We start from the raw sequence: 14,749 nt of genomic DNA, 5'->3' as shown, positions 1-14,749 counted from the left end.
AAGAGTGATCCCTGAGTTCAGAGCCAGGAGTAAGCCCTGAGCACAGTTGGCGAGGTCCCAAACCAAATAAATAAAGATAAAACAAATATTTTCCAAAGTGTCTTCAGCTTTTTTTCTTTTTTTTTTCTTTTACAGAATTTAAGGAATGAAGAACAAGTGGCCATAATTCAGGCTAGTACTGTGCTGTCCCTGGCAGAAAAGGTAATAATTTGAACATTCAAACCACCGTAGTGTCATCTAACCCCTGATAAGCAGGGTCGGGTTTAAGATTCATTCCCTTCACACTTAATTTGCATCCCTAAATACCTAATAAATATTTTATTTTTAAGGGTGATGAAAAAAAAAACAGCGAGAATGAGAATGTGTAAAGAAAATCTATACACTGATTTGGGATGGGTAGATAATTCTTCTTTTACGAATCTTTTAAACTAGAAAAATATAATTATATAAAATATATCAATATAATTATATGTCTATATGATCTATATAACATATAATCCTATATAACACTATAATATAATTCTTCAAAATTGAAAATGTTATTAAAAACAGAAATCATGGGGTCAGAGAAATGGTGGGGGAGTTATATACATAACACATATTGTTTCCAGCTTACCCTGTAACCTGGAGGGACGCACTGCAAAGCTTGATATGGGAGTGTTCATGTACTCTGGCCCCCTGGTGTCTAAACCTATTAAATGGCAAAGAGAGAAGGAAGAGTTATATGATTAGTTATATTCAGGGTGTCATGAGTATAGAGATAGACATAAAAGCCATGTGTTCATAGTTGAATAAAATGAGAACAGTGTGCTTCTTGAGATGCTTTCATAATCCCCAAATGTATAAGAGGCTTTCTAAGAAAAGAAACCACGGGTAAGCAGTCAACTTTCTGCAGTGTTAAGTGAGGAAATAGTATAGGTCAGATAACCCAGTTATGTTACTCAAAGCAAAAACATAAGGAAAAACAATAGGAGGTACAGTGGTAAAGGCTACTATGAAATCAAAGAGCACTTAAGGACAGTCCTCCTTTTGGATCACGAGTCTGGCAAACCTGAAGTGTGGGAAAAGGATATTTAGCTGACAACTGGGGAAGTTTTAAGATAAAGTGGCTATCCAAATACAAAAGGAATTAATAATTAATTTTGCAAGGTACAAAAATGACTTGGTGATTATGGATAAAGGACTTGCATTTTAGGGCCATAAAGAAGGAATGAAAGAAAGGCTTGGTTGCTTCATACTTCTTCAATAGATAAAAGAAACTCTTCCATACCTTCCATACCCTACGTAGGAGTGATGTAACTTGTATTTAGGATTAAGTTCATTTAACACTTGCATCGCACTTCTCCTGCTAAGCACTATAGATAAATGCCAATGTGTTGGTACCTGTACATGCACATTTCACACATGAGGAATCTGAAGCACAGAGCAGAGACACAACTGAAAAAATGAAGCCAAGATTCACATGTACGCAGGGTCAATGATCTTAATCTGGGCACCAAACTTCCTTTCAAGCATCCAATTAAAAACAGGAAATACTTTACAGTGCATGTAGAAGCTTATCTGTTAGAGTTGCAGTTGACACCAACCTCTATTTATCTCCATTCGAAACTGGTAGTGAAACACAGCTTGGCTGTGGTATAAAGTGAGGAATGAGATAAATAAGACAAACCTGTCCCTAAAGGGACTCATGGTCTGTGCATCTACCCTTTGGCAGATCTTTGTAATTCATAGATCAAAGCCTTCCTTTGGGAATCAGAAATAAACATTTCTTCCTCCACATAATTCTAAATGTCAAACTTGAATGTTCTGAGACTAGTGATTTGAATAACAGTCTACTATGTTTCCAACATGTGACATAGCATTCAAATAATAGCATGACCTTATGTGAAATAGTTCGGGCTTTACTACACTTACTACTGTGAATGCTTTATCTTATTGTCCCTTCCAGCCATCCTATTTCCATCCTGTCCTTTCACTTTCACAGATGAGAAAACTAAGGCAGGGATATTCACTAACTAGTTTTGCATCATGGAAGTGAAAAGGAGAAAACACATAAATCTATCTGAAGTCTATGACTAACCTATTTAATTCACAGTGCTTTTAAAACATTATTTTGAGTTGCCATATGGTCCGACAATTCCACTTTTGAGCATCTACACCCAGGATAAAAACACATTCTTTCAAAAGGATATATATACACATTATTCATTGCTACATTTGGTCCTATTCATTGCTGCTCTTATTTCAATAACTAAAATATGGACTCATAGATGTCTAACAATAGATGAATGAATTATGAAGATGTAGCTTGTATACACAATGGAATACTTACTATGTACCTGCAAGCATTGATAAATCATGCAATTTACTGCAACCTGGTCTAAACTGGAAGATTACATTTTGAGTGAAGTAACCCAGAAGAAGAAAGGCAAACACAGGATGATCTCACTTATCTATCTATATAGAATAATTGCACCAAGAAATGAAATGTAATAAATAGGGGGTTCCTAGATCACCCTTGACCCCAGACTACAGCAAGAAAAGGAAAAGGAGAAAAGGAGATAAATCAGGGCTGAGGAAAGAAGAAGATGAGAAAGGGAAGTTCTGGAAGAACAGGGGCTGGGGCCTTAGTTCTACCAGTAATGTGGGAGAGTGGTATAGCCATGTATCCAAAACACAGACTCCACAATACTGAAAACATATCTAAGCTCTAACCACTGAAGTTTATAATGAATGTGAGGTGACAGGCAATAATGAGGAAGGGGAGGGATGGAGCATGGGAACACTGATGCAGGGAAGCTGACACCGGTGTCAGGATTGGGGTTGAAATACTAAATGCCTAAAACTCAACTATCAATAATTTTTTATAAATCACAGCTCCTTAAATAAATATTTTAAAAACAAAGCATGATTTACAGGAACATACAGTAGATAAAAGGCACCTGCTTTGCATGCAATCAACCTGGTTCGATGCCCAGTTCCCCATATGGTCCCCTGAGCCTGCTGGAACTAATCCCTGAGTGCAGAACCAGGAGTATAGCCAAGTATGGCCCCCAAACTAAACAAATCCAAATAAAATATTATTTATGATTTAAAGGAGAATTTTTTTCCTCAAGGATGTATAGGCAGCAAGAAAAAGGATAAATTAAAAGCTAAATCATATGCAAAGGCTATTTTCTCTTTCTCTCTTTTTCTCTTTCTTTCTCTTTTTCTCTCTCTATATATACATACATATGCATATATGTATGTATATACATATATATATACAGCTGTACATATATACATATATGTATGTATATATATACACATATATATACAGCTGTACGTATACATATAGGGACTGAAGAAATAGTATAGTGCGTAAGGTATTTGCCCTGAAATGTGACTGATCCCAGCATCATCAAGAGTAATCCCTGAACACAGAGCCAAGAGTAAGCACTGAGCACTTCAAATTGTGGCCCAGAACAAAAGGAACAAAAATAACAACAACAACAAAAAGAAAACATGTCTTTTTTTTTTGAAAAAAAAAAACAGATTGAAATCTGTTTCAAGGGGGAAGGAAAGTGATATAAAAGAGCTGAACACTTAGTACCTCTTCAGTTTCGTGTACTCTTTTCTTGCCCAACTTCTTAATAGCCAATGCACAATTGGACATGGTGCCCCTTTGTGGATATGTAATGTACAAAATATTGTCCACATAATTTATCATAGATAAATTGTAAAAATCTGATGGTGGAGTATATGTTTAGTAGTATGAGCATTTAAAAATAAACCATTTAAAAATAAATGTTAAACAAAATTATGATTTATTGAGTATTATATTATAGACCATGCCTCATGTATATCATAACCTTTAATCTTCACATTAATAATAATCCCATTTTACAGGTAAGAAAATCCCATTTTAAAGAAATTAGGTAACCTATGTAAAGAAAAGATAAAATAGAAAATAGAATGTGACTAGAACCAAAGTTATCTGCTTTCACAACCCGCAATTCACTTATTATGCCAGTTACAACCTTACCAGACTGATGTTTAACTTGGTGGAAATTGATTCTAATTTATTCTATTAACTATATGAGGTAGGTTCAAACTATAGCATTAAAAGTTTAAATTGATTGAGAGTGCTGATCAAAGCTGACATCAATTCCATATAAAAAATATATTCTGAGTGTAAGGAGAAATAAATTATATTACATACTTTCAAATGTCAAAAATTATTATTTACCACTTAGCTATGATTTAATAAGGAAAAAAATGCCTTTTCTCCAGTTTCACCTGGTCTTTTTTAATAATTATATTCCAAAGATAGAGAATTGGATTTCTTTTTGGAACTTGCTCTTAATTTTTGCCTAATGATCTCTGACTTGATTTTCAGTTTCCAGGGTAACATTCTTTCCTAAGAATGTCTCTTATAGAATCTACCATGAAAAGTTAAAAAGTTTGTCTTAATTCACCATTATAGCTTTAAGTACCCAGCACATGGTTTGATTCATGATGGATGTCAATGAATGCATTTGTCGACTGAATAAGAAGACTAGGGGAGGAAAATACAAACTAAAATCTAACTTCTGAACGAAATGATAAACGATATCAAATGTTAACTTCACTTTTCTGTCTGCTTCCTTAAATATGAGGGCAAGAGACTATGCAATAGAGCAAATAGCTAGGCATATATCCTAACAAGTAATCATGACAAATACTTTTATTCTTCTTTTATTTTTAGTGGATCCAGCAAATTGAAGGAGCAGAGGCTGCCTTGCACCAGAAAATGATCGAACTGGAAAGTGATATGGTGAGTACAAATATGCAGAATCATTAAAATAATATAAACTGATAAGACAGATGGAAAATGACTGCCCTGTACCAGTTTTGTTTGGCACTGATGAAATTTTATAATCCTTCCATTATATTGTGTACAGGCCATGGAACAAGATTCCCCAGAAGTACCCAATAATTTCAAGCAAGTTATAGTCTCTAGAAAAGCAAAATAAATATCGCATTTTATCTGGACAGTATTTCCCATCCTAAAGTTGGAGTTAGGTGTTTCTTTTCTGATTCTAAGAAACAAATTACCCTTATTAAGTTATAGGGGAAAAAAACTATGGAAATGGGGGATGTGAGTGATTTTTAGAATCCCACATTAATTTGCATTCATTAGAATGGCTATTACCAAATAGACAGGAAATAACAAGTTTGATAAGGATATAGAGAAATTTGAATCCTTATGGATGGTTGACTGGAATGCAAACTGGTGCACAACTGTTAAAATGATGAGGTGGCTTATCAGGATAAAAAGGCAAGATAAATTTACCAAAATGATCCAATATTTTCAAATTCTGGGTATATATTTTAGACAATAGAAAACAAAGTCTCCAAGAAGTGTTAGTTTATTTCTTGTATAATTCAAAAAGAATTGAGTTCAGCATTTAAATACAGAAGCCACTCAAGTGTCTACCAGCAGATTCATGGGCAAACAAAATAATATATGTGCCAATAAAATATTATTTTTACCTTGAAAAAAAGCAGACAATTCTGACACATGCTTAAAAAAAAATCACTGAACCTTGAGGACGTTATGATGAGCAATAAGTCATAAAAGGACAACTACTGCTTGACTGCACTTATATAGGCTGCCTAGAATAGTCCTAGTATATCTCATTTTATCTTCTATGCTTTTTTCCCACTGTTTTACACAAGCCCTGTGTGAAACTTTCAGTTGAACTGTTTCCCTGACAGAATAAATCTATCTTATGAAAGTGGTAGAATTGGTGATAAGATAATCCTGTGTATCACTTTCTAGTTAATTAGGCTTATTTTACCAATATGGTCCATTTTATAGGAGCAGTTCTGCAAAATAAAAGGCTACCTGGAAGAAGAACTAGACTACAGAAAACAGGCTCTCGATCAAGCATATATGGTAGGTACATCAAACGGACAAGGTTCCGAGAGTGTTTACACTGTAGGTTGGGGAACAGTTTTTCCCCAACGTGCCCACCGGGTCCAGGCTGATGTGGGGCAAAGGATGATGGGTTCGCAGAGAAACCACTTTGGGAGATAGCCAGTGGCTCTTCACTTTATTGCCAAATACACACATGCCAAATATACACATGGTCTCTGCGTAAGAGGATGGTCCAATCACATAAAGTTTAGCATCACTGACCTGTCACGTTTCCAACTCCACTTTGCCCTGACCCAGTTCCAATTAGGGCTAGATGCTGCAGTTAGGAATGATTGGCTAAGCGTAGGTGACAATTCTTGGCGGATTGGGTGAGACTCAAGGCAGCATACCTGGTGCTTGTGAAATGTGCCCAGACACTCCCTACTGGGTCACTCTGCAGGGACACACCTGTTCTGGCACCTGTCACCATGCTTCACAACTGTATAGTGTGGCATTATAATTGTATGCAACATGCCATCCATTGACGTGAGTAGATCACAACATGCAGCTCTGTTAGTGAATTGTTTCAGTTCTAATTTTAGACTAAATAGTTCCCTCACTTGTTGCTGTATTAATAATATTATATTTAATAAATAAATATATTTTGCTTTAATACTCAAATGTGTGTCATTGAAAACAATATTAGAAGTTTAAGTAGGAGTATACACTAAGAAATTTTGTTAAACTGAATTCGGTTGTTTATCTAAGAGACTTATCTAACAGTAGAAGGTATCTAATGATTGTTATGTATATTTTAATTCACTTCTTTCTCACAACAAGCTTATGAGGAATTAATACTAAATTTCTGTAGTACAGATGAGGAGATGAAGACTCATCATCATCATCATCATCATCATCCTGTTGATCGTCGAATTTCTCGAGCGGTCTCAGTAATGTCTCCATTTGTCCTAGCCCTAAGATTTTAGAAGCCTCTCTTTACTCGTCCTTTCCAATGATGCCGCATTGGAGGCTCTTGTAGGGTCAGAGGAATGAGACCCATCATTGTTACTAGTTTTGGCATATGAGTACACCACGGGGAACTTGCCAGGCTCTCCCATGTGGGCAGGAAACTTTCAGTAGCTTGCCAGGTTCTCCCAGAGGGAGAACTACATTATAAGACGGCTCGCGGCCGCTTTGCGGCTGCATGCTTCCGGGAGCTTGGTTTTATAGTCAGAAGATGAAGGCTACTAGAGTGAAATAACTATTTTGGTCTGGGTCTTGACACTGTGGGTCTTTACCACCATCTTTGGAATGTGCCTTTCCCTCTCCCATAGATTATGGAGAAGAGTAGCACATCTGATCATACCAAATTCATAATGCATATTTCCTAAGACTGGATACATCTTGTATTTCTTTTCATATGTCCATATTCATTCCTCTTGGATAATTAAATGAATTCTTGATAATGGAGAGAGAGAGGAAGAGGAAGAGAGAGAGAGAGGGAGAGGGAGAGAGAGAGAGGAAGAGAGAGAAAGAGAGAGAGAGCGAGCGAGAGAGAGAGAGAGAGAATAAGCTTAAAATAGAAGCAAAAATTGCAAGTCTTATGCCTGGAGAGATAGTACAGGAGTTAAGGTGCTTGTCTTATACCTAGCTAACTACATATTGTTTACCCAGCAATTCCAGAAGTAATCCTTGAGCACAGAGCCAAGAGTAAGCCCTGAGCATAGCGGAGTTTGGCCCAACTCACCCCCCAAATAAAAGAAAAATTGCCAGCCTTATGTTACCCTAGTAAACCTGGAAGCCATTAATTCACTAGAGTCAGAAGGGACCCTTCAGAACAAGAAGCACAAGATGCTAGTCTGTAGAGAAGTAACTATGAAGCAAGTATGCAAAGTGTAGAAAACTGAAATGTAGACAGATCAATTGACATTAGCAGGGTTTTAATAATACTTTCCTAAAGGCAGATTAAACTGATTTTGAAAGATGAGCAAAGCACTTATCCCCTACTTCTTATGAAGATAAATTGGTGTTAACTCAAAATGAATAATATTATGAGCTTGAAAAAAAGAGAATTAGAGTGGGGATGATTAGAAAGCAAAGAAGAGAATTATTCTCCCCCTTCCTATCCTTTAAGTTTTCCTCCTCTACTTCACAGAAGACTAGATATATTTATCTGCCCATGACACATAAACTGCATTTAACTTTTAAAAGACAAGATCTGCTCTTGAGAGATAATACATGGTGTTAAGACACTTGCCTTGCATGCAGCAAATCCTCGTTTGATCCCCAGCACCACATAGGAATCCCTGAGCCCCACAAGAGTGAAGCCTTAATCACTGAGTCAGAAGTAAGCCCTGCAGATACCTAGGAGTGACCCACAAAAAATAAATAAATACATAAATAATAAAATCAAAGACAAGATCTGCTTAGTATACAGGACAAGAGCTATAAAATCATCCCTCACCTGGCACCTCCACTCACCTCTAGTAAAAATTTGGGCAATTGTGTCTGAAACATGATTTGAAAAAAAAAAAAAGGATACAAGAAGGAGTAGATTATTTAAAACAGAAGACACAACTACAATCTTCTACTGTAGCTGAAACAACTGTAAATCATGAAATATACAAAAAATCCAAAGGTTCTAGGACACCCTTAGATATTTATTTCCCAATTTTTTTATTTTTAGGGGAAAAGGTTAAAAAAAAAGGAACACCTTGTAGTACAAAGGCATCTCCAAGTACAGAGGTGTGCAGGGTGGAACAGAAGTGGCACATTGTGCATGCAGTATATCTCTAATTTCAAGTATGTTACTCAAACATAAAGCACTTTTCAAATACTTATTTGTTTAATTATGGTCCCCTTGATAGATGTCATTAAATATTTGAAGTGCTGTCAAATGGGAAAGAATAAAGTTATTCTCAGTTACATCTGAGAAGAGAAGAATATATTTAACAAAGAACTTTCTGAAAATGAACAGTGAAAAACGACAAGATTCCTAGAAAGAAATTCTTTATCAGAGAAGTAAAACTATTGATTGAGTGGCCTTTACTGAAATTTATAAAAAAGAATACCGAAAGGATCATCAGGCTGGATGAGCTGTATACAGTTCATTTTACTGCTCGTGATCCTGTCTGACTGAAATAGCTTATCCTTTCCCCTCTTCCCATGTGTGTACGTTCAGACTCTACCCAGAAATGCCAAATTCCAAAAGTTGGACTTTTCTACCTCTATTTGCCAGAGAATCCAGGAACTAGAAGCTACCCTGTACAATGCTCTGCAGCAAGAAACTGTTATCAAGTTTGGTGAATTGCTAAGTGAAAAACAGCAAGAGGAGCTTCGAACAGCAGTAGAAAAGTTGCGGCGGCAGATGCTGAGGAAGAGCAGGGAGTATGACTGCCAGATTCTGCAGGAAAGAATGGAGCTCTTACAGCAGGCGCATCAGGTGAGGACGGGGCGTGGTGCCTGTGTGGCGTGGCTGCTAAGCAACCGGGATTTAGAGCCCAGGAGACAGTATGGGGTCTGAGCCTGGAGAAACCCAGGACCTATAAGCTATTCTGAGCGTGTCAAAATAGTAACTGTGAGAGAGAGTTTTATAATCATTCAGTCTGGAGAAATGGCCATTTCAGGCACATTGCGTGCTACTATTTTACAACTATTTTGCCATGACTTTGACTATGCATGTCCTTTAACTATAGTAGGCCAGAAGCATTTTTTTAAATAGGAAAATGCGAAGTTTAATAACATAAATGTCCTCTAAATGTAAGCCAGCCAGAAAAGATCCCGGAGTGCAAAGCCAGGAGGAAGCCCCGTGCACTTACAGTTGTGGCCCAAACACAAAACAAAACAAAAGCAAAGCTACTTGTTACATTTTCATTATGTTTTTTTTCTTCATTTATCATTTCTTTGACGTTTTTGGTAAAACATCTATTTTATTGAGGATCTTGTTTGTTAGTTGAAATAAATTTGGTTGTAAAGAATTTACCAACACACACACACACACACACACACACACATACACTGAAATTATTAAAATTGGTGTGAGTCATATTTAGTTGTTTTTACTGTGAATATAAACAAAACTCTTGATTCAGTGATTCACAATATAGTTTGTATCTCGTGTACTAGTTTCTAGAACACTGCTAGTGACTTTCCTACATTTAACACAATTCAAATTCCACTACCCAAAACATATTTTATGCCAAACGTAAAGGCAATGAGACAATAACTACAGCTTGTTCACAGGTTAGAAGTCTATGATAGGTCCAGTAGACAGGATGACAGATTCTTTAAAAAGATCAAATAAAGTTAGTTGCATCCCTAACATGTATTAATGTAAATATTATATAAAAATATTACCTAAATAGGAAAACTGTTCAAAGGTACAAAAAAAAAAAACAAGAAAGAAAGGAATGGGCCAGAGAGATGAAAGTAAGTAAAAAAATACTGTGGTGATGATTTTACAGTAAAAGTAAATAGAATACCATTTTTGCAAGATGCAACATTTATCTACACACAGAAAAATATACATGTGTTTTTCCTAGCTGCTATCACTAACTGTATGTCTTCATAGGACAATTCTGTTTTTGCTTGATATACAACCTGTTTAACTGAAGGCCCACTAATGTTTTATTTTCTTTCCTCAGAGAATTCGTGATTTAGAAGATAAAACAGATATACAAAAAAGACAGATAAAGGACTTAGAAGAAAAGGTATGTGTTGAATTCTTTATTTTAGTCTTCATTTTTCAATCAGAAAATAATGTCTATTTCACTCTGTTTCCTTCCTGTTCATTTCTTATGTATCTTGTATAGGGGATGTAGTTGGTTCCACTAAAGGTAGACCCCCACTTCAGTCAAACACCAGCGTTCCAGCAAACGTTCTGCCAGCAATAACCTCCCCTTGACATATTTGTCCTTTGTGTTGATTCTTTATTCTTTTCAATAACTGTTCTCTTTTTTTGGTTTTCCCTTCCTCACCTTCACTTCATTTTCAAAACTTCCTTCCAAAATCTATTACCATGCCCTCTCTTTCAAAGTTTTTTTGGGCACCTTCTAAGATAAAAAAAAAACCTTATTATTAATTTAAAATCCTTTCTTCCTTGAGCTGCAGTGTCATCTCTGCAGTAAATTCAGTAATTGAGATAAACGCAGGCCAATTAAATCCTTAGCCAATTTCCTCATGTCACTTCCCCAGTGATCTGAAGGAACAACTACTTCTACTTAAGTTTGAAAAAAAAAAAAGGGAAAAAGCAACTCTCAAAGAAGGAATTTGAAATGTGCATGTAGGACAGGGCACAAGCAGGGAGGTAGACTTGTATACATCAACTGCCATGCCGGTTGAGGAACATAGAAGGAATGGCAAGAGATTTTCTCTGGAATTTCAATCTTACTAGAAGTGCCTTGGTCTTCATTTCACAAAAGAACCTAGTTGTCTTTCAGTAAATTCCACAGAAGAGCCAGAGAGATAGTATAGAGGTTAAGGTGTTTGCCTGGCATGAGGCCAACCCAGGTTCGATCCCAGCACCATCTATGGTCTCTTGAGCCCACCAAGAGTAATCCATGAGCACAGAGTCAGAAGTGAACCCTGAACACTGCCAGGTGTGGCAAAAATAACAAACAAAAATCAAACCAGTGTGTTCCTCAAAAACTAGAAAGTAAAGAGCATTCTGTCACTTCTAAGACAATGATTAACATTTGGTTCATCCCAAATTGCTTCTCATTCATGTATGTGAGGTCAGAGTTGGTTGGTGGTATCTGGTAACCAGTCCATAAGCTGTCTGGGTCGTTATGCTGGTAGGTTCTTTAGCTGCTCTTTTGACTTTGGGTAAGTAACTAACACCCTGGCCTGGGCAAGTATATGTGAGCTAGGGATGACAGCATTTGACCTCAGTTCCTGTCATGTTTCCCATGAAAAACTAAAGAGAGTCACTTTTATGAAAGTCTGGTCAAATGAAAACGAATTTTTATTTAAATTGCCACCTACAAATATGCATCTACAAAATTTTAAATTTGAATTGTCATTATTTCAAGTGTGTGTGCCTCAGCTTTCCCGGTTACCAAAAGGCACGCACACCTGTCTTCTCACACACCAAGAGTCTTCTGTTTTGCACAAATTGTAATGGCAAATACGTGGCTTTAGTTATTATTAATTTTTGAACAGTCATCGGGCTTGTTGAAAGACAGGATCACTATTAAGACCATTCTAGTTTAGAAACTAGTTCAATCCCCATTCAAGTGAGAAAAACAAAAATAAATAAATATCTGCTGGGCCAGAGAAATAGCATACCAATCCAAGTTCGATCTCCAGCATTCCATATAGTCACTCAAACACTGCCAGGAGTGATTCCTGAGTGCAGTAACCCCTGAAAAACCCTTAAGCATCTTTGGGTGTGACCCAAATAAATAAATATCTATTAATTGCCACTCTACTTATGGGCTTAGTAGACCTCATGAAAATTTTAGGATCAGAGAATCAAGATGATGTTCACTGTGAGAATTAATTCACTTCAGGGTATGAACACCCAAAACATTTATGAAAATGCTATAATGTCCCTAGAAAATAAGGACTCTGGAGCTATCAAAGGAGAATATTCTACATATAGTGGTGAATTATGCCACTTCAGATAACAATCCCATTGATTTCTGATTATTTAAATGAGAAGTTGTATCTATAGCACACCTTCAATTTATTCACTTGACTTAAATTCTATTTGATCAGTGGCCTAGTAAAATAGTTTAAAATGTCATAAGGCAAAAATATTCTAATTTCTTTCCCTCGAGGACTTGAATATTCCCCAGGGTAACATAGAGTAATTCTTCTTTGTTCCTACTCCCCCTGCCTGTTGTTTGTATTAAGGTCACCTCTATAAACAGGGTAAAAATTACTTTGATATCTGAACTGTATTTAAAGCATTCCCACTTTCATGGTCATAATCTCATGTCTTATGAAATAGAAAAGTTACTATGAGCTTTTTTTTTTTTGGTTTTTGGGTCACACCTGGTGAAGCACAGGGTTACTCCTAGCTCTGCACTCAGGAGTCACTCCTGGCAGTGCTCAGAGGACCATGTGGGATGATGGGATTTGAACCCAGGTCGGCCGAGTGCAAGGCAAACGCCCTACCTGCTGTGCTATCACTCCAGCCCCCACTATGAGCCTCCTTTATATCAACAGTAAAGCAATGGCTCAAAGATACTTAACAGTTTTTATAAACAACCAAATTTAAATCAAGACCAGAGGTTAGGATGTCTGGCTATAGTGTCACCATCTTCCCATCATACTGCACGGTCTAAGGCTCATAACCAACTACTAAGTTCTGGGCAGCCCTCCATGCCCAGAGAGGTAAGCCAATGTGTGAATTTCCCATAAGAGTAGTAGAAACTTTTGTTCCCCTCCTTCCCTCTCTTCTTCTGGTGCCTGTACCCTCATACCATTCTCCATCTTCAAGAAAGCAAAAACAAAATCAAATAAAAGGACAGAAATCTGATTTTCAGGCTACTAGTCTAGACCCCAATATGTGCTCCTTAGCACTGTATTTATAAATGTTCATATAATCTTGCCATGGACTGGAGCGATAGTGCAGTGGGTAGGGCATTTGTCTTGCATTCGGCTGGCCCGGGTTCAATTTCTCTGTCCTTCTCGAGAGCCCAGCAAGCTACTGAGAGTATCCTGCCCACACAGCAGAGCCTGGCAAGCCACCCATGGCACATTCGATATGCCAAAAACAGTAACAAGTCTCACAATGGAGATGTTACTGCTTGAGCAGATCGATGAACAACGGAATGACAGTGCTACAGTGACAGTGATACATATAATCTTGCCATAGCAGAGCAGAAAACTCACAAGTGGCACTAAAGGAAATAGATAACGTGCCTGCTATGAGATTATGATACACGCCAGAAATTCTGGTCTGGCAGAATTATCTTGAGAAAACAAGACAAATAACTTCCTGATCCTGTAAGACTCAGACACCAAAGAAATTTATATTTGAAAGAACTGGATTATCCTATGACCTTTTATAATTAGTGTACAGTTGATTATATACAAGTGCTACATAGTATTCTAACTGCTTCTCCGAGGAAGTGTATTTGCATAAAAACCATTCAGACCATTCTAATTTTTCCATTCTAATTTTTCTAAAACCATTCTAATTTTTCCGAGTCAACTCAACTGAGATCCCACAATGTGGACAGGCTAGAAAAGCATCTGTCATCATAGTTGACTACTCCCTATTAGAATGCATATAAGCATGCTAATAGGATGGCCAATCATTCTCACTTTCCCAGGACCGACTCAGCTTATAAGTGTTTCACTGAGGTGATTACTAACAGTGACTTACTGTCCTCAGAAATTTCCCACTGCGGTAATGTATCATGTTTGCCCTGTATACTGATATTCTTCCTGCTATGTCTTAATCCTAAAACCTATACTGTTAATAACTCCATACAATCATTAGTTGATTAAGTGCATTCTGTGATCATATTTTATATTTTAAGTTCCTTCTCACCCATTAAAAAGTTAATATTCATATATAATTAAATAAGATTTAGGAAGAATAAGCTTCTAACCATCATAATGCCATATAATTGTATTAAATCAAACCATTGCCTAACCCCTTGAGGTTTACTGTTCTCATTTATAAAACCGCCTGGAATACACTTTCAGTATTCTAAAACATGATTTAATGATAGTTGAATGCCGGTTGATTGTTACTCTGACAAATTTAAAACTATGGTTTATAAAAAGTACTTGATATATATGTGATAAGTGGTCATATTTGAGGTTAGCAATATGAAAAGCTGAGGTTTTGTGCTACCTGACTGACACTACAGAAGTTCAGATTTACATAATCTTCTTCTTTTTCTTCTGCAG

General features: G+C 36.7%; 1 protein-coding gene across 2 annotated transcripts in view; it reads left to right on the top strand.

Moving 5' to 3' along the window:
• The window catches only part of JAKMIP2 (janus kinase and microtubule interacting protein 2), a 176,626-nt gene that overhangs the window by 145,852 nt on the left and 16,025 nt on the right, over positions 1–14,749 (top strand). For both annotated transcript variants that reach the window (XM_004618166.2, XM_055141451.1), the window contains 5 exons: positions 136–201; positions 4,727–4,795; positions 5,843–5,920; positions 9,120–9,323; positions 10,525–10,590. In XM_004618166.2, the coding sequence (XP_004618223.1) occupies positions 136–201; positions 4,727–4,795; positions 5,843–5,920; positions 9,120–9,323; positions 10,525–10,590 (483 nt within the window). The remainder of the gene's footprint in view (positions 1–135; positions 202–4,726; positions 4,796–5,842; positions 5,921–9,119; positions 9,324–10,524; positions 10,591–14,749) is intronic.

The sequence above is a fragment of the Sorex araneus genome, chromosome 6 (genome assembly GCF_027595985.1).
Source record: "Sorex araneus isolate mSorAra2 chromosome 6, mSorAra2.pri, whole genome shotgun sequence".
Taxonomy (NCBI): Eukaryota; Metazoa; Chordata; class Mammalia; order Eulipotyphla; family Soricidae; genus Sorex; species Sorex araneus.
The sequence above is the reverse complement of the archived record's forward strand: the minus strand, read 5'-3'. Positions and strand labels throughout refer to the sequence as shown.